This window comes from Argiope bruennichi, chromosome 10 (assembly GCF_947563725.1).
Source record: "Argiope bruennichi chromosome 10, qqArgBrue1.1, whole genome shotgun sequence".
NCBI lineage: Eukaryota > Metazoa > Arthropoda > Arachnida > Araneae > Araneidae > Argiope > Argiope bruennichi.
The window spans coordinates 63,898,592-63,920,683 of record NC_079160.1 but is presented as its reverse complement, the minus strand read 5'-3'; the positions used below and the strand labels follow the sequence as shown (position 1 = coordinate 63,920,683).

General features: G+C 29.5%; 1 protein-coding gene across 1 annotated transcript in view; it reads right to left on the bottom strand.

The window, feature by feature from the left end:
* Positions 1-583: 583 nt before the first annotated feature.
* Positions 584-22,092, bottom strand: part of LOC129988303 (cytochrome P450 4c3-like) — a 38,400-nt gene continuing 16,891 nt past the window's right edge. Inside the window, exons 7-12 of the mRNA XM_056096495.1 lie at positions 20,449-20,575; positions 15,521-15,712; positions 11,350-11,523; positions 8,346-8,412; positions 2,945-3,124; positions 584-833 (exon numbers count right to left, since the gene is read on the bottom strand). Of these exons, the coding sequence (XP_055952470.1) occupies positions 676-833; positions 2,945-3,124; positions 8,346-8,412; positions 11,350-11,523; positions 15,521-15,712; positions 20,449-20,575 (898 nt within the window). The 3' untranslated portion in view covers positions 584-675. The remainder of the gene's footprint in view (positions 834-2,944; positions 3,125-8,345; positions 8,413-11,349; positions 11,524-15,520; positions 15,713-20,448; positions 20,576-22,092) is intronic.

Genomic DNA, 22,092 nt, shown 5'->3' with positions numbered 1-22,092 from the left:
AAGTTAACATAATGATTACAAAACGAAGAGAACTGGATTAATAAAATTTGATTTGCACATTTATTCATGTTACATGTACGTACCTAACAAGTTGATTATTTTCTGCCAACCTGTACTTTCACAAGTATAATGACGCAATAATTCAAAGATGCACTGATTTAAATGTATGAAAAATAGAATGTGATTTATGAATACATTAGAAGTTCTGTGTTAAATTTTCGATCCAATAGATTGAAAACAAGGCATCTAAAACAAAATTTTAATATTTGGGCACCGATTATTAAACACAAGGGATAAATCACAAAAATATCGCCAACGATTAACGATAGCTTCAATTAAAACAATAAATATACACTAGAGAAGAATATTTAGAAATTATGGTTTGCCAATGCCATACCAGAGATAAATCGATTTTCACCCGGGGTGGAGGTGGGAGCATCATGCCATTGATAGAGAGTATGCAAAGATTGAAGGAATTTTTGAGAAGACTACACCCTATTCTGTTTATGTTTAAAAATGTTTCTTGGAATAATATTAAAATTTCCAAAATTACTTTTTCAAATATAATTTATTTTATTGGAGGCACAAAAGATAAGAGAAAAAAATTGAATAATATCTGAATGACAATCACCGCTTAAAAGTACATTATATAATGAATGCAATTTAACAGCGCATTTATCTGAGTTCAAAGCTCAGACGCATAGGATAAACATTTCGCAGAGTAATGTTGGGGTAAAAGAGTACTTTATCCCGGCTGTCCAAGGATTTAACACGAAAGTGAGCCAGAATGCAAGCTAGAATAGTTTTCGCTTCCATCATCGCAAATTTTTGACCTAAGAGAAATGGAATTGTATAACGTTAAAATATTGTTTGCTCTAATATTATGTTATGTAAAATAAATACATAAAATCATCAGAATATATTTAAATTACATTTAAAGCAATAAATAAAAATATAGAATAAAATGTAATCAAAAAATTGGTGCTTAAAGCAATATTCGGAAAAGTAGTATATTCTTATAAATATAATATTATTTATAATAATACTCTTAAGCTGATTAAAAATTTAATCAAAACTCTTAAGTTTATTAAAAATTTAATCTTTGTCATAATTACTTTATTTTTATAAATATTAAGACCATACTTTATTTTGTATGTGTTGTAATTTAATATTCTTATCGTATCGTTTTCAACTTGTCTCGCTTATTGAAAAATATTTAGAATTTTAGATTTCCGAAAAGAATTATTCTTTCTTTCCCTTGCATTAATAAAAGTGTTTAATTTTTCTTATTTCTTACATTATATTGCATTGAATATATTTTCTGACTACAATAGTCGAGGCTTATTTTATTCAAGGAATTAACGATCAATCGATTGCACTGAGCAAAATAACAATGAATGAATCTTCTTAATCTAAATACATAGAGAATCTGCCTGTTGTGTGTTGTTGTGACTTACGGCATTTTACAAGCCCAACTAGGGTCAAGAATACGACTTAGTTACTTTATGCGTCACATCCGCTTGCACAAAATCTTTTTACAGGAGGGCACATTCACACCACTCACAGTTGGAACACGGAAGAACAACCATGCCCGAACCCACCGTATTCGAACCCGGTACGAACCTATATGTCTCTATTTCTCTCTATTTTTGGCTTGAATTTGCTGAATAAAATTTAAATTAAATCATAAGTTTAAAAGTTTAGCACATTTTATCACATTAGCTTCAAAGCCATATTTCTAGAAAAGAGTTAACTGCCATTTCCTTTTAGCTTTTCTTTCCCTAGCTATAAATTTTTGTCTTTTCCCCTTAACATCGTAGTACCTGGAAATCAGTAATTTTTCTCATTCAGCAGTTGTTACCATATCATCAAGCTTAAAATCAAACATTGTGTTTTGAATATAGAATTAAACACCACCTAAAATTTGAAAAATAAACGCATATCATTATATCTGTTCCATGCGAAAAATATTTTTAAATAGATGAATGAATAAATACTATCAAAATAATTTTTACTGTGTGAAAATTATCTTACTTCTGCATGAACTGAATTTGTAATGAGGAATTTTTTTTTAATAGCAGTTTATATTAAGATGCCTACATATATTATTACATCAGGTATTAAATCAAGGAATTATTCTCTGAGATCAGGCAGCTTTTGATTTGCGATCTCTTGGCATTGTTGATTTCTTAAAATAAAGTTAAATCTTTTACTTTGAACCAGTACGAACATGAAAACTGAATGTTTCTCCAACGATTAATATTTTGGTTATGACTTCCAAGCTTATTATATTAGATTTATAAATGCATCAAATTTGAGTTTGAAAATGTCATTTGCACGAAACATTGAGGTTGATTATAGAAATTAAACGACTAAAAGTAAGTATATTTCACTTTTTTTCACTACCAATTGAACTACAGACGAATCCGAATGTTGAACAGTTAATATTCTTATGAATATTTTTCAAGTTTGTTACAAGATGGCGCCACGCATTATGAATAAAATCAAATAAATTTAAATGATTCATTGATTTAACAGAATTATAAAACATTTTTATTATTATTAATAGAAATATATAAATATTTCGAATTTTAAAAATCTAGCTCACCAAAAGCTTAAAGAAAAAAAAAATATTCCGATGTGTTTAAGAATCCGATATTAGTTCATGAAATTCATTTTCGTATTAAAGCAGTTTTTAGAGATACTTTGATATAACGGCAGTTTTCTTTATATTTCAAAAAAAAAAATTCACCTTTTTTTCATGTTAATGCATTTTAGATTTTAAAAAAAACTAAATTTTAAAAGTCAAAATAAAATGCTCATTTTAATGCTAATTTTTTATCTAACTCCTCGTCTATCAAAACTACACCTTACAAATGCAAAATACTACATAATCATGATTCAGGCGGCTAAAGCTTTTCTTCAATTTATATAATTATATCACCTATGCAGTTCCTAGGGCCTGCAGAAAATGGAATATAAGCATAAGGGTGTCTTCCTGCACAGTTTTCAGGAAGAAAGCGATCGGGATCGAATTTCTCTGGATCAGGAAACACTTTTGGATCTCGATGTAAGGCGGGAAATAAAATAAGGCAGACAGTACCTTTCTTCAACGTCTGATCCACTATAATAGAAAAAAGGCATACATTAGTTTCTTCTAATATATGTATAATCTATAATTCTTATTTGCTTCACTATAGTGTACAATAAACTAAACATGTTTCATTTGTTTCTATCCTTCCGAAATATTATTAAAAAAATTAAGAAATAAATAAATACAAGGAAAAAGAATTTTGGAAAGAGATGCGAAATATTTTAAATAATTTTCAATTTGAAGTATACCTTTTTCATTATTTTTTGTTATTTCGAAATTCCTTTTTTTTTATACTAATTAGTTGCTGCAGGCGACCAGCTGATTTGCACAGAGTATTGTTTATATTTGATTTTCGATAAATTATTTTTTGTAGCTTCATGTTCTTGATTTTGAAAAATTGACTAATAATGGAAGTTCAGATTATTTCAATAATCTTGCTTACTATGTGCATTGTATACATGTACCTTTCTACCGAAAAATGTTCCATAACATCAGAGCGCCGTTAAAAACGTAAATATCCGGTTCTAAATTTCGTGGTAGCGTAACTTCACATTCTTTAAATGTTTCGTAAATTAAAAAGATATTAAAGTAAATCCATCTTCTTTAACTTACAATTATGGGAAAAAAATCGCGGTATCATAGAGCAGATGAAGCAACGAAATTGTTTTGAGTTTCAAGGCAACGATATAATTTAATGTTGGAAATTAGACAAAATATTTTTTAAAGATTTCTGAAATACAACAGAAACTTACAAGTTTATTAAACTGGTATCATTTAAAATGATATTTTTAAACATTTTTAAACGATTCATTCTTGTGCGATAATATTTCCGGGAGTTATCAAGAAAAAAGGCCAAAATTTCAGCCTATTTTTAATTAATTAGCGTTTTAAAAATTGTTCCAAGATGCCAATTTTTATACACGAAAGTATAAATATGACAAATTTGGTAGCGGTACTTCAAAAAAACTAGCATTTACTGAGCTAACACACACACACACACGCATTCATCTTATTATGAATATAGATAACCGCCATTTATTTAGAATTTCCATATCTCAGAGAAATATCCCTTTATTTATGTGCTTTGAATCATGAATTAAAGTTAAAATACCAATTATTATACCCCACTCCTCACTTATAAAATCAATCAATCCAAGAGAGAGAATAATAAAATGAAATAATAGGAAATAAATAATAGGAAAATACAAAAAAACAAAGAGTTTCCCCTTGCTACGCATATGGACAAAAGGAAGGTTAGTTATTTATATTAACGTCCCGTTTTTAAGCAACGCTAGGGCTATTTTGGGACGGACCTCGTAATTGTGAACCTCGGTCAGATGACAAGGACGACACCTGAGCTGCCACCCCTCTCTCCACAATACGCCACATCCCCAAAATACGCCACATCAGCGAGAGGACGTTTGGCTTTGACGGATTTAACATGTAACAGACCCCCTTACACGACGTTTCAAAGGGGGAATCGGGTCTCGAACCTGAAACCCTACGGCTCAAGAGCCGAGACCTTACCACCAGGCCACCACGGCCCTGTGCTACAAGCAGAAGAATAATCATAATGAAATCAACATAAATGCTGGTCATTGCTCTGTATTTAGGTTGGAGCCTGTTGCAATTCACATAAATCTTCACTAAATTAAAGTTGCTACTAGATTGGATTTGAAAGACATGTGGGTTTTAACATACAGCCGTGTTCTATATAAAACACTTTTATGATTGGACGAATATGAAGGACATGATAATTTTATATATTTTAGGCCTTATCTCTCTGCTATTCTTCCACTTTCAATCAATTTCCATATCGCATTGGGCAGAATGGCGCGAAAACTGATATTATGGCTATTCCTCCCTTCTGCTGAAATCATGCATGGAGACAAAACACTCACTAAAATCTCCTCAATAAAAAATGGAAATAAATAAATTTTGAAATATTTCCCCCAACCATGTTTGGTACTTTGGAGGAGGTCTTTAGATTTAAAAAGTAAAAATACCAGCAAACAGAAAATTATTCTCACAATTTTTATTATTAAATACACCAATGCGCTTATCTTCAAGCAGAGCAGAAGGATCTTTCAAAAATGCCCTTAGTGTAAAGCTCACTAGGCATGTCACCCACCCTCCGCACCACCTACATTCTCGTTTGTTTGGATTGTTACTATAAACGAACGTTTCACAATGAATAAATAATCTTCTCTTTTCATACTAAATATTTCTGCATAAATTATATGATACATTCAAGAAACATGCATGAAACTGAATATTATTTTTCACTTGAAGAAGCAAAACCGTAAGATTTATATTCTTTTTATTCATCTTTAAATGTTCTATAGTTTTATATATATATATATATATATATATATATATATATATATATATATATATATATATATATATATATATATATATATATATATATATATATATATATATATATATATATATATATATATATATATATATAATTCTTACCTCTATCTTGAAATATATATATATATGTAGGGTGTTGTCGAATTCGACCAACAAATTCAGAGGGGTGATAGTAGGCTTCAAGAGGGTAAAGAATCACCATACAACATGGGGTCGTAAACGATATTTATTAGTTGAAAATCGCAAAAATATAGGGAGTCGGAGAACTGTTAGAAACTGTAAAAAAAGAATTGAAAAAAATAACAAATGATGTTTCTACTATGAATTTTTTTGAAGTGAAAGTACATTCTTAAAGGCTATTTTTCATGTAAGTATCATGCCGATTTGATGAACCAGGAGGTTGTAAATTATTGAAATCGAAAAAGTAGTTTAGGACCCTTATGTGCAAAAATATTAAAACTCTAAGAACAACAAAAGCTTGAAAATATAAGGAATTTTATACTCTTTAATTTATAAGTCTGTAGTGTGAAAACTGAGGAGGTTTTAAGATATTCCAGAAAAGCTAAAATGTTTGTCCGGAAACATCGTTGCATTATCGGAACCGATGTTTACAGAGGGTATTGCCAAATTCGAAAGGTAAATTTAGAAGATTGATAGTAGGCATTAAGGAGATGAACAATTATCATTAAACATAGGGTCACGGGAGACGTTTATTCTGTGAAAAAGGCAAAAACAGACATCGAAGACACAATTTACCTTTCTAAGAGAATGGCCTTATGAATGCGAGGATTTGGAACAAGGTAGTCGAGAAGAAGAACTTTCTCGTATATAAATTTTCCATGCTTTCAAGGAATATAAAAGCCGTGAGAATTGCAGAATTGATGGTTCAAGGAGTATAAAAGCAGCTTGTATTCATTAAAAAGGAGTGCAGAATTGATAGTCAGTAAGTTTCATTCGCAAACAACATGTCAGATTTCACGAATGACGGATATGCATTTAATTTACGGCCGAGAGTATTGTAATGGACGTCTAACACAAAAGATATACCAGAAGCAGTATCCAAGTAGGCGTTGTCCACACTACAGAACCTTTACAAATATTTATCGACTGTTTCCGGAGACAGGATCCTTCAAAATAACGAGGCCAAATTCAGGGCAGGAACGCAGTGTTGCGCACAGCTGAAATAGAAAACCGAGTTTTGCAGCGTTTTGCCGATACCCCATCGACAAGCACGGTATCAGTTGCAGCTGAATTGGGTATTCGGCAAGAAATGGTGTGGAAAATCATGCGTGCTGAAAACATGTATCCCTCCCACTTGCAGAAAGTCCAACTCCTATGCGATGACGATTCCCATGTCGGATGGAGTTCGCAAGCTGGATTCTTGCTACCACACAGGAAAATGCACTCTTTCTTGCAAGAATTTTATTCTTAGATGAAGCTTACTTTGTTAGAAAAGGTGTCTTTAACACGCACAATGCACATATTTGGTCATCCGAAAATCCCCATATCACTACCTCGTCGAACGTGCAAAGCAAATTTAGTATTTACATCTGGGCAGAAATTCTAGGAGAGAATCTGTTGAGACCACATATTATGTCCGAACGACTCGGTGGCGCAAAAGTACCTTGTTTTCTTGCAGTAGTCCTTCTGGATTTACGGCACGAAATACCGGCAATTGCACGCCAGAACATGTGGTTAATCCATGACGGTGCTCCAACGTATTTTTTGAATTCTGTCCGTAACTACCTAGATTATACAAATCTTGGAAGGTGGATTCGACGAGGAGGACCTGTTGATTAACCTCCACGTTCAACGGACCTTAATCCCTAGGATTTCTTCTTCTGGGACCACATGAAATTTCTTCTTTATCATACACCCTTGCATTCATTGGAAGATTTCGTAGCACGGATCGTCGTCGCTGCTGGAAGAATCGCAAGGACACCTGGTATGTTTGAGAGAGTCCGATGATCCTTTAAATGTCAGTATCGGTTGTGTCGCGGAAGCAAGCATTGAGAATGTTTTATAAAAGTTTCTCGTCGTCTCCTTATGTTAAGATGTAAATGTATGCTGCACTTGTATTCCACCAAATAAATTTTAACCGTAGTTTGCGACTTTACATTTCTTTGGAAATTCTTATCGCCTGCATACCTACTATCTCTCATCAGAATTTTTCTGCACAATTTTGCAGTAGCTTCTGTAAACATCGGTGTCGATGTTACAACGATGTTACCCGGCAAACATTTTAGTTTTTCTTGAATGTCTTAAAACCTCCTAAGTTTTCTTAATACGGACTTGTATCAAATTAAAGACTATAAAACTCCTTATATTTTCAAGCTTTTATTGTTCTAGGAGTTTTAATGTTTTTGCAGAAACGGGTTCTAAACTACTTTTTTTTCCATAATTTAAGACCCACTGGTTTAGTAAATCGGCAAGTTATTTACATGAAAAATAGCCATTAAGAATGTGCTTTCACTTTAAAAAAATTAATAGTTAAAACACCATATGTTGTTTTTTTTAAATTAATAATTTACCTTTTCCAACAATTTACCGACTCCCTATATTTTTGCGATTTTCACCCCTAAATGTCGTTTTGGATCCCGCGTATTATGGTGATTCTTTTTCCTCTTCATGCCTATCTGAATTTGTCGGTCGAATTCGGCAACACCCTGTATATATATATATATATATATATATATATATATATATATATATATATATATATATATATATATATATATTTCCAGATAGAGGAAGCAAGAATTCGATATTAGCAAAAAAATTAATTCTTCTTGTGTTTCTTGAAAACTTTAGTCAATTCTGATTTTCCTTATTTAATATAATTCTGAAAATTATGTAAGGAAGCACTTACGAACTTTAAATTCCTGATCGCTTTCCCTTGCAATGATGGGTATCACAGGATATAGCCTCATTGTTTCCTAAAAAAATAAGAGAGTCAAGCAACTATTAAAAATATATAATATATGAAATGTTCAAATTTTTTTCGAAATATAGCGAGAAAAATTACACATTTTCTTCCTTTTTACTCTATTGACGTTCTATCTTAACTAATTCTAAACGTCGTGAACAGAGATGTGAGGTTGAAAACTGGACCCGTCAACCTTTGTTACTGATAGGAATGGGATCAAATTGGACTAGATGAGAGGTTTAAAAAAATTTATTACCAATGCCCGGACAAAGTGATAAAATCCCATTATGGAAGATAGAAGATTAGTTTAAAACAGTGTTGATTAAGACGAACGCACTTTTAATAGATATTTCCATACACAGTAGATAAATATATAGATACAGATCTATGTATATTATGTCGACATTTAGAAGATTTATATATCAATAGTGGTTATCGTAAAAAACAAAATCATTAGACTTTATCTGTACTCTAAATTAAATAGTTGTGAATATAGATGATAAGTGAAGTGAAAAACGCAAAAGCATTGACGGAAAAATTTTTGGAAAAAATACTTCAAATCACATAGAAATATCATAGACAATATGAATTTTAAAACGTACGCATGTAATTTACATTACTTAATTTTTTGAAATAAAATCTCTAACACTAAAATATAAAATAAATTGGCTTTTCTCATTTACGGAATCGGAAGTTCATGAGCGTGAGTCACATTTTAAGAGTCTCCCATGCATTGATTATTAATATTTTCAGTTCTGTGTTGAGAAATGTGTGATTAACTTTCTCCCATAGGAAAACCATGATTTCCACTACTTTTAAACATCGTTTTATCTGTAATCATGCTAGAAAAGCTTTAGTTTAATTTGTATTTAATCTTTCAAAAATTTTCATTTAAAGAACGTTTAGAACTTCTTTTATGCAAGGTTTCATTTTTCCATCATATAATTAGTGTGTGGATAAGGTAACACCCTGTTCATAAATTAGATATACACGGGGATGAGTTAAAGGTTTAAACAATTTTTTATTAAACTTGACGATTCATTCTTCTAAAAGTGGAATCTTGTAACTGATTATTCGTTCCTCTCCTCAAATGCTGGAATTTTGAAATTTTACACAGTGTTTTGTATGGCAATACTCAAATGATTGAAATATTTTCAGAATATTATTATTTATATTCAGATTAATTTCCTATATTTTTGCTTCCATTCTAGTGCTACCATCTGGAAGAAAAAGTTCACCCTAAATTTCCAAAATTAAAATAATAATAAGTTATAAATGAAAAAAATTAAAAATTAGCAGATAATTAAATTAATTATTAATATCTTTTACGTCAAAATAAATTATCTATTTTTATAGTATCTATTTATTTTTTTGAACAATAATTTTTCCATCTCAATCAATAGTTCTTTTTTAGTGGTTTCGTGGAAATATAGGATATCAACTCTGATGTCGTCAACAATATGTGACAATGTTTCGGAAACATACTGAAAGCAAAATAAGATTCTGAAGAGGGATTGCATCCAAAATGGTATCATATTGTTTTAATATAAAGTTAATCAAACTAATAGGAAATAAAAATCTATTAAGTTTCGTTAATCAATTTGATAAGATTTTGCGCTATTTATTCAATAGCAAAAACATAGCAAACAAATTTGAAACTTTGGAGGGAAGAGGACACTTAGAACTTATGTTTAAACTCACAGGTCATTAATCAAGGAATGTGAAATTTAGGAATTTATTACTAGAAAAAATCGTTGCATTTTTATTTTGCTTGTGACTTCTTAACCACAGAAGTCTAGAAAAAGCAAAAACAATTGCAAGAATCCGTAACTTTCCAAAGAAGCAGAAAATATCAAAAAATTTTGCTACAGCAACTAAGTAAAATATAATCAAGAAACTTTTAAAATTGGTGACCAGTTGATTCGTGGGGATTAAAAATAGCTAAAAATTCCAACTAAACATTTTGCGTAACTATGTCGTAATGGCTGCAAAATTTAGAAAAATAATGTAAAAGTTCAAATTTTGATAGCGATTAACTCATACTTCTTAGAAACGTTATAACATTCTGTTCAATGTGCTATGCATTTCCTTGAAGTCCTTCCTATACGTAAATCGCCCAATTATATCGTAGCCATTCGCTCTTACTGTCGTTTCCACCAAACGAAGAGTGATGTACTAATTAGCTGTTTGCCCTTTCACCACCAATCGCACCAAATCGATACGGCGACGAAATGTTACGAATCAAAGCGAAAAGAGGAGAGCTCTGTCTCGGCCGGAAAGCGCGATGTGAGGAGATGAATAAAGTTTATTTTTTGATAGAAAAGAAATTCGATAATTTAACCTGAAAGGGAATCAGATAAATTGATATAACATTTCCTTCAGGGCTGCTCAGCGTCAACAGACTTCAACAATATCACTGGAAAAGGCAGCAGTGTTTAAAAAAGGGCGCACTTTAAAATTTTTTTCTCCGTTACTTGATAAAGAAATTATGCCTTAATGTTAATTACAACATTGAGAAATTTTATGAAACGCATATCTGATTTTGAATCTATTCAGAATGAACAGGTGAGTCGAATCTTCATATCTTGATCATCAACAATGTAAAAAAATATTGCCATGAAATAATACATGCAAAAAAACGACCTGTGATAGACTTTAACAATGAACTATATTACCATAAAGTGCTATTAAAATATTTTTTAAATCTTGAAAGAAAATAAAAAGTATCTACTACAAAAAAATTAGTATCATTGAAAAGACAATATTTCGATTTTTAAGATGATGTAAAAATCAATCTCTCTGCTGAAATACTTGATAAATCTGATAATAACAAAATAAAATTGTGTTTCTTGAAGCACAGTTCCAGATTACAAGAGAATAAAATAAATTTCCTCTTACGTGACTACTTGTCTAAGAGCTATCAAAGAATCAAGAATACCCTATTTACCTTGATAACACATTCGAGATATCTCATGTGTGACAGGATTTCTCGTGAGATATCCATGTTTTTTTCGTCTCCAAAAATTGCATCCAACTCTTCATGTACTTGTTTTTGGACTTCTGGATATATTCCTAAACAATACAAAGTCCAACTCATTGCAGCAGCTGTAGTATCTTGTCCCTGAATGCATGAAATTTGCGATTAGATTAGTAAAAAAATAGATTTTTAGAAAACTTGCCGTGATATATAATAATTTCATTCAATAAAAACAGATATTAAAGACTACACTTTTTGATAAAAGGTAGTTTTTTATATAGATCATTTTTAAGTATTTTATTTATAGTTAATTAACCTCCTTGATGGCCAGCTACTTCTTAGAGAATATTGAAAACAATTAATTTCATTTAAATCGCTCAGACGACATCTCATGTCCATTTAGCTGAATTTCCAGCACTACAACCATGTTGCTTTAATATTTTCCGTTAATTGTTACGTCATCATTCCCAATTCAAACCATATTCATAACGCTTTTAAAAACGTAAATTTGTGACTCATTTCTCTTCTAACATTCCTGATATTGTAAAATTGCTTTTTATTCGTATTATTCGTATGCTTTTTATTAGTATTTTCGGAAGTTATCACAGAAATAAAAGCCAAAATTCACCTTAACTTTTTAATAATAATTTGATTGAATAAAAACAACCATTAAAAACTACCCTTTTTGATAATAGATATTTTTTTTACAATTTTGGTATAGATCATTTTTAAATATTTTATTTATAGTTAATTAATCGCCTTTGGTGGCCAGCTATTTCTCAGAGAATATTGAATACAGTTAATTTCATATAAATCGCTCAGAAGTCATTTCGTGTCCATTTAGCTAAATTTCCAGCACTACAACCATGTTACTTTAATATTTTCCGTTAATTGTTACGTCATCATTCCCAATTCAAACCATTTTCATAACGCTTTTAAAAACGTAAATTTGTGACTCATTTCTCTTCTAACATTCCTGATATTGTAAAATTGCTTTTTATTCGTATTATTCGTATGCTTTTTATTAGTATTTTCGGAAGTTATCACAGAAATAAAAGCCAAAATTCACCTTAACTTTTTAATAATAATTTGATTGAATAAAAACAACCATTAAAAACTACCCTTTTTGATAATAGATATTTTTTTTACAATTTTGGTATAGATCATTTTTAAATATTTTATTTATAGTTAATTAATCGCCTTTGGTGGCCAGCTATTTCTCAGAGAATATTGAATACAGTTAATTTCATATAAATCGCTCAGAAGTCATTTCATGTCCATTTAGCTAAATTTCCAGCACTACAACCATGTTACTTTAATATTTTCCGTTAATTGTTACATAAGCATTCCCAATTCAAACCACTTTCATACTGCTTTTCAAAACGTAAATTTGTGACTCATTTCTCTTCTAACATTCCTGATATTGTAAAATTGCTTTTTATTCGTATTATTCGTATGCTTTTTATTAGTATTTTCGGAAGTTATCACAGAAATAAAAGCCAAAATTCACCTTAACTTTTTAATAATAATTTGATTGAATAAAAACAACCATTAAAAACTACCCTTTTTGATAATAGATATTTTTTTTACAATTTTGGTATAGATCATTTTTAAATATTTTATTTATAGTTAATTAATCGCCTTTAGTGGCCAGCTATTTCTCAGAGAATATTGAATACAGTTGATTTCATATAAATCGCTCAGAAGTCATTTCATGTCCATTTAGCTAAATTTCCAGCACTACAACCATGTTACTTTAATATTTTCCGTTAATTGTTACGTCATCATTCCCAATTCAAACCATATTCATAACGCTTTTAAAAACGTAAATTTGTGACTCATTTCTCTTCTAACATTCCTGATATTGTAAAATTGCTTTTTATTCGTATTATTCGTATGCTTTTTATTAGTATTTTCGGAAGTTATCACAGAAATAAAAGCCAAAATTCACCTTAACTTTTTAATAATAATTTGATTGAATAAAAACAACCATTAAAAACTACCCTTTTTGATAATAGATATTTTTTTTTACAATTTTGGTATAGATCATTTTTAAATATTTTATTTATAGTTAATTAATCGCCTTTGGTGGCCAGCTATTTCTCAGAGAATATTGAATACAGTTAATTTCATATAAATCGCTCAGAAGTCATTTCATGTCCATTTAGCTAAATTTCCAGCACTACAACCATGTTACTTTAATATTTTCCGTTAATTGTTACATAAGCATTCCCAATTCAAACCACTTTCATACTGCTTTTCAAAACGTAAATTTGTGATTCATTTCTCTTCTAACATTCGTGATATTGTAAAATTGCTTTTTATTCGTCTTGTAAATTACACGGATATATTTCTTCGTTTACGTTCAACCTAGGGAGGAACGTTTACGTTCCCAGGGTTAAATATCTGATAAAACAATAAAAGTGGATTGCATTTCAGATCAGCAAATTAAAGTGTTGTTGAAAAATGAGTCGAAAAAAAGAGCAAAAACATTTAAAAAATTGCAAAAAAATTATGAAATTGATTATTAAATAGATATTAATAAGAAATTAATTGATTGAATTTTGGAACAATATAAAAACCATTTTGGTGCAGTTGTATTTTCGGACGTTATCACAGAAATAAAGCCAAAATTCAGCTTAACTTTTGATTGAAATTCTAGTTAAAAATTAAAAGAAATCACGCACATTACCATCCTTTTAATTATATATGTATTAAGTTTCGTAACTCTAAATCAAATGGTTTGGTATGGAGAAAGCTAACACAAACTCATACACGCACACACATATTCATCTTTATTGTTAATATAAATTATCATATGTATTATTAAATTTTAAACTTATTCTTTCTAAAATTATAATATGATGACAGGCTAATGTACTAACTAATAATTAATATCTTTCAATATTAAAAATGTATATTTCTACAGATGATATAACATTATGATACAAATGGTATACAGATGATATAATATTATGATATAGATAGTATACAGATTACATACTATTATGATACAGATGGTATACATATTACATAATATTATAATACAGATGGTATACAGATAGTATAATACAAATCTTGATTCGTTTTGTGAAATTGCTCGAAGAAGTAACAACCTAAACATACTTAAACATGTCCATTGTAGAGAAATAATTTGCTTTTCACTTCGAAATAGAATCGAAATAAAAATATATTTTTCAGTTGTATCAGTAAAATTTTATTCTCCAAATTTCCAAAAATATTCATGTTCAATAATTTAAAAATAAGTTCCTTGGGAAATATACAATTATTTCGCTGCAAATTAATCTACAAACTAAACTATAGATAATCTTAGGCATTACATTCTTGAGCTTCGTTCTAATTCGGATGCTGGAGAAACTAAACAGTAATGTTATTAATTCATCAAGCAAAATTTTGTCGCATTACAAACTATGGCAAGCTTGTATATTTTTTATTACAATATAATTACTTTTTTTCATTTCTGTCTTATTATTTTTTCATTCTGTTTTTAGAAATACGAAAGCATGCTTATCATTTGATTTATTGTTTTTCTGTTTTTATAAGGCGGACGATTTATTCAATAAATCTGTAATAATATATAAAATTCGGATGAAATGGTTCAAAAATCGAATATAAAACTTTATCTTCAATTGCAGTTTTCACAACCATATAATAAACACTTGTATGGAATTGCAATTTTATTAAATTAATCGAAATACTAATAATCCAGTTTCAGCAGTATTATTGTAGTTTATTTTTTTATACTGTTTTAACACAATTGTGATCCTAATCCATTTCAGAGTTCTAATGATAGCTTTATGAGCTTTTATTTACTGCAAATCATACATATTCATCACCTTCACACATGATTCAAAACTTGCCAATAAAGATTTTTAAGCAATCAAAATAAATTATTAGTTAGTGAATAGATAAAATATATACATGGCGAAATAGAACTGAAACTTAATAGTGTTATTATGTTACTCAAATAATATAGTTATCTCCAATGCACAAATATGCAAAATTACAATTATCTTGCTTATCAGGAAGTGAAGGTAAAATTGTAGATAAGAACCATTTTGGAAACATGAAATTGCTGAAGTGAAATAAAAGAGCATTGAAATAGAAAGATTTAATTTACCGCCAACATAAATGTGTCAACTTGTTCTATAATATTTTCTTCAGTGAATGATGGATCCTTCAAATGATGTTCCAAAAGTAATTCTAAGAAAGGTTTCTGCATTTTCTTTTCCACAGAATATTTACTTGATGCAATTTCAGATGTTGGGTTGCATTTTTCATTATTTATCGATTCGATTTTCTGCTTCAATATCTATAAGAAATTCGCAACATTTTAGTAAAGTTATACTTAAAAAGTACAAGATAATATTATTAAAATAACACCTAATGACAGAATAATTAGTGAAAAGAAGATGCGATGCGTTAAATTAAATGTTAATCTTAAATATTTTTTACCATTTTGAATTGTGAGAATTAGCTTGATTAATCAATCCTGATTCAACCATTGGATGGGGCTCTGATTATAAAAATTGTATATATGGAAACCAAATTAATCGAATTACGAAATGATGCGTTGAATTAGCTATTCCATTTTTTTTAGAATTCGAACTCATCACTATGCATTAATTTTAATAGCGCACCTCTTTCTAAACTTTTATCTAAAATTACCTTTCTTCTACGGAAATTTGGAATTGAAAGTAATTATCATAGATAATTAATGAGAGATTCGAATACTAGATGGAACTCTGATTATAAAAATTGTGCCTTAAGTGAGAAAAAGAATCGAAAGATGAATTGATACGTCAAATTATTTATTCCAAATATTTAGAAATCAAAACTCATTATTACGCATCAGTAATAATATTTCACATTTTTTCCTCTTCTTATTTAATTTTAATTTTTTCAGACAAAAATTTTGAATTGAAAGAAACTAGCATAAATAATTCATTTGAGATTCAGCTACTAGATGGACAAATCGATGTTTTCTGAAAGACTTTGAAAGATTTGATTGCAAGATAAAGAGAGGTTAATCCAGAGACCAGTGAAGCAAAATATATACACTGAAAGACAAAGTATCATTGGAGAGATATTGTTTATTCTTGAAAAGCTTCTGTATTTATTTCATTGAACTGAAAAGTGTGAACGTCTGCGATTCATTATTATTTAAACACTAGAAAACCGAATTTAATCAAAAAATTTTTTAAAGATAATTTTTAAAAGATCACTTCACAATATATATTCAGATAAATTTATCAATTCAAGAATAAATTTTTATTTTATAATAAAAATGTGGAATTTATTTTATCTTTTATTTAATAATTTATTTTCATCTATATCTTTGAATACCCTTCAACCAATTGAAAATTACTGAGATGTATACAGGCTCAATCATAAAAGAAATATACAGTTTCAGTGTACTATAAATCAGGAACAATGTAAGATATCATATGTCAACTGCAAAACAAATGTATGGGGTCATTTTAAGTTTTATTAGAAACAGTTGCAGATGCTCTATGTGTGACCCTTTAGAAAGGACGTGCACTTTCTTTCTGGACATTGCACAGAACAAATTTACTTTATGGGAATCTCGCATGTGTTGAAGAGTCAATTCATGATTTTTCTCTTCCCCAAAAGGAAACTGTGCATATGTACCTTCCCACTGACATGAAATGTTGCTTCATCAAAGAAAACTAAGTGATCGTCATTTTCAAAACGAAGCAGCGTATAGGTTTAAATTTCAAAGTTCTTTTTTTTTTGTCAGTCATTCAGATTTTGTAACACATTCACTTCGTATGGAATCATTTTCAGATTCATTCTCAAAATTCTTCAGACGGTGAGCAAAGAAATCCTCATTTTACAACGCACCCTCTGCGTTGATTTTTCAGGGTTTCGTTGAATGACGACTTCTTGCGATAAGTCAGTCGTCCTGGAGTTATACCTTTGCACAAACAGCCCGTAGTTTTAAAGTTTTAATGGCATTGTTGGACACATTTTCTAATTGGAACTTCTTTTCCGAATTGTGATCGAAAATGCCATTGCAGAACAGTTGCGGATTCCATTTTTTTCAATTGAGGAACACAAAAAAACCTTCACCACTGCAGATGCCGCCATTTCGACTAACTAGTCACATGACACACATGCTACTGCCTATGTGACTTCTGTCAAAGTTGAGACACAAACTTTAAGAGTACAATTTACCTTCCGATTCGCTAAGGTGGTTGTTGTTTTTGATTGTTGCTGTTATCTTGCAACAAATTGTATGCCATTAGTTTTGTCTCATCTGGCAAAATAATAAATTTCTATTGCTCATTATTATCATCATATTTTCTCGGATACTTCTGTGGCAAATGCTCAGTTTCATCGTATAACGACGAATATTGGTTGTTTATTTCCCACCTTTTCCTAATGATGGATTGGGTCTAAAATTTGATTCTAATCTAGAATTACATACATAAAACATAAAAACTTAGATATTGATTGCCATATGCAGAATCAAAGTTAGCTTTTAATGAAGTCTCCAGTTTCGCTTTCATGATGTTCTTTTATATCTTAGATATCTTGAATCAGCTCCAGTCAAATGGCTATGCTTTGTGGATAGTCCTTCCCCATAACTTACTTGAAATTCAAGCAATTATAAATGATGTGAGAAACAATGACTTGATCAAGATCATTTGGGCAGTTTGTTAATATCTCATAGAACAGGTTTTGGTGGAAAGGGAAATCTCACTATGAAGTGAAATCTCACTTCAAGAAGAAATTGCAAAAACACCAGTTTATAAATACTTTCAAGAATCATCCACAGACAAATCTTGCTTTGTGTGATGCACGACATCCTTTTTGCAGTTTATTTATCATCAGTCTTTTTCACTTGAATTCGGTCCATGATCTAAAAGTCAGTACTACATTGTTAGCGTTAGATTTCTCCGGTATTTCTTTAGACAGAGAATCCGCTAACACATTTCCCTTAATTCTTCCTTGAGTATTATTAATGTTCAGATAGATTCAGGATCTTTCGTTAAAAAATGACTTTATTTTCCTGATCAAAGTTTAATCTTTCTAGGAACATATGTCCGACATTAGAGTTCAGAAAAAATTTCTTTATTTTCCCCTCTTTTATTTATATTTCCAGCTACTTAAAGGCAGGAGACATTCTTTTGTTATGAACTTGTTTCGTTGAATAATTGGTCGTTCATTTTCCAAATGATTAAATTTTCCTCGTTATTAGAGATAAGCTCATCATCAACTTTGTTATTGAATTGGGAGTTATCTAAAAACTTTCTTTCACATTTAGTTGTTCAGGATCAATATATTTATTATTTATTTAAGGGCCGTCTTTAAAACGTTATATTTAGTATTTATTTAGGGGCCGTCTTTAAAACGTTATATTTAGTATTTATTTAGGGGCCGTCTTTAAAACGTTATATTTAGTATTTATTTAGGGGCCTTCTTCTTCTTTCTTTCACCACAGAATAAAAACTTTATTAAACATTTAGTTGTTCAGGATCGCTATATTTATTATCATAGAATACTGTTTTCGCTAAGAAGACCGCCCCCCCCCCTCCTCCTTTTTTTAACAGTTTGAACTCATTTTCAAATAATGTCTCTTTTTTTTTTCATCTATTTCCAGGTTGAATTTTTTGATAAATAGATTAAAAAAGAAAATTTATTTTTCAGGAATTAAATATCTATTAGAAAACAACCAAAAAGAATATTCAATACGTCTGAAGCAACAGTGCAATAAGCTTTAATTTCATGAATTCGAAGAACGATTTAAATTTAAATAAACTTGTAGTCTTTAATTTTTTTATCTAAAATCTGGATTTCAGTATTTTATAGAATATATTTTTCCTCTTCCCTAACGTATATTTTAAGCAAAATTTTATGTCTTGTTCTCCCAAAATATGATTCCAAAGAAAGTCTGTCAATTTCAGTTTATAAATAGGAGAATTAATTCTTTATTGAATTCTGTTAAAGCGAAGCCACTTTCTTGACTGCTCATCAAAAATAATACTAAAATATGTTAAACCTGGCAAAATTAATTCTTGCATAATTGATTTTATATTGTATTTCTAATAAATTTTTGATAATTGTAATATACTTTTTAAGGTATACTTTCAATTCTCTAGATAAATTTTTAATTTAAATTTCTTGTAAAATTTCCTCAATTATTGTATTTTTCAATTTATGAAGACTCAATTTATTATTCAATTTCCATTCATCAATTTAGAATCATAAAACCAATACAAAATTTAATCCATATTCTCACAGTGTTTTGACAGTATCATTTTCACTTGAACATGGATAGTTGTAGCGGTACTACAAAGGCAACTACAAACTGACATTTGCCACGAGGTTCAAATCAAATTGACAGTGCCGCTTGGTGGTTATTTTTGATCTCGGCAAGTATGCAAATGAACGACTCCTTCAGTCTATTTTTGAACCAGCGAAGCAAGAGAAAAAAAACACTGCCGCGACCGGAACAATTGTGACTTAATCTTTAAGCGTGTTTCACTAATCTTGCAATTGTACAAAGTCTTGTTAATATGTTGTAATTAAATTTTCTTTAACTTTAACCTTGTTTTCTTAGCTCTAGCATATTTTAAATTGGGCAGGCAAATTTGTAGGTTAGGTAATTGAAACCAGCACTAAGCCACATAGTCAAGCAACGATATTGGCAACAAAAATATGGAATTTCATCATAAGTTCTGCAATCATAGTTTCTGCGGATCAATTGATTTCAAGGGAAAATTTTAGTGGCGTAATAATATTATTTTTGCTTCTCCTATCTTCTGCATGGTTTTGGGCTTAATCTCATCTCTTAGCTACATTTATTTAAATATTCTAGGATTTATAATTCTCTGGCCATTACCTATACTAACTATGCAATGTCATATAAATGATGAATCTTGCTGACTATAAAAACTTTGAATAAATTTCAAAATAATTCAATAAAATTGAAAGCTACAGATCAAGCAAATATACAAAAGAGTTGTAACTCTTACATCTTTCTTTCAAGAGAAAAAAATATTTTTTTTAAAAATGATTTACCTTTTTGCTGAAGCCACGGAAAAGACGTACATTAGATTTGAACTTCTTACCAACTGTTGTCAAATTGAAAATTATATCAGGATACAGCCACGGGCGCAATGCTCGATACATAACTGCCCCCTCGATTCTGCATTCACAAATTTCAGAATAAGAATTTTTACTATTTGAAGAAAATTAAAAACATAACAGGCATGAAAATTTGTACATACTGTTTTAATTGAATTCGTGTGCTTTAGTCGTATTAAATAACTAGATGGAATGTTTTTTTTCAAGAAATGCATCCCATATTAATAATTTAAGAGTCTCCTAAGTTAAAAATTTTGGCGAACAAACTGGTCGCCAAAGGAATTAAACGAACATATAATAAAAGTCGGTTATAAATTATGACTTCTCTTTTCCTCCCAATAACAAGATTTAATCTTTTCATATGTACACTCAACTTTATTAGTTCCGGTTTTGAAACGTATTATCAGTTATTCTAATAATATATCTGTACTTAGAATTTAGAACCTTCAACAACAAATAATTAATGAAATCAATAATAATATTTTGTTCATAATATTATTCCAAATATCATTATTATGTTAGAGAATGTTTAATAAGTTTATGTATTATATATATGTACATTATAAGTTTTTTAAGTTTTATAACAAAGAGAGTCATTGTTTTATAACAATGTTTTGTTGTGTGATAAATACAACTAGATATTCAATAAACTCTTAGATTCACTGAATGTATTGAAATGAATATACTAAGTATTGAATGTACTCTTAGATCATTGAATTCATTCTGTAGATTTAAAAAATTTACTTAATAAATTTAAAAATCATATTTAATTCTTCTTTCTTGAAAACATGTCATTTCAAAACAATTTGGATAAAAAGCATTAGCGCTGAAAATTTTATAATTTTTAGTCTAACTGCTTTGATATCTCAGCATATAGTCAGAAGTAAGTAAATTTGCATTAAATTTTAAAGAAATCATAATAAAGAATTTAAAAAATAATTAATAAAAAGTTAATAGAAAAAATGCTGAAATTGTTCGTGCTATGTCATGATAACTGATGAAGCATGTATATAATTTCAAATATATAAATGTTACATGTTTGAGTGTCATAAAATATCATCAATATCTGAGACAAAAGAAATCAAATTAGAGGAGGGGAGAAGGTCATAGCAGTGAAAAATCCTTATTCTTGGGGAAACTTTTAGAAAAAGATTGATTTATTTCACTTCCTGTTTTAACTATCTAAGATAGTTTATCTAATTTAGAAATACTTACGAACTCTTCTAAAAATGAATCCATTAAGATAAAAGACAAATTCAATAAAACATTAACCCCTTCAATGCCAGTGACATTTATAAACGCTTAATTTTACAGCAGTTTCCTGCGATATATCTCGTAAATAGCAGTGAAGGGGTTAAATGTAAATTTTCATCCAGTAATGTAGCTAGTGAAAATCATTTTTAAGCATGTCATTTTATTTTGTATTTGACATAACCATGCTGCTTTTCCACCGTCATATACAAATCTTGATGTTGATATGACTGAACATAATGAACAAAAATATTGTTTTCTACTGAGAAAAAATAATTATTATTCTTAGTTTTTTAGCCATATTCTGGAATCAAATACATGAATAAG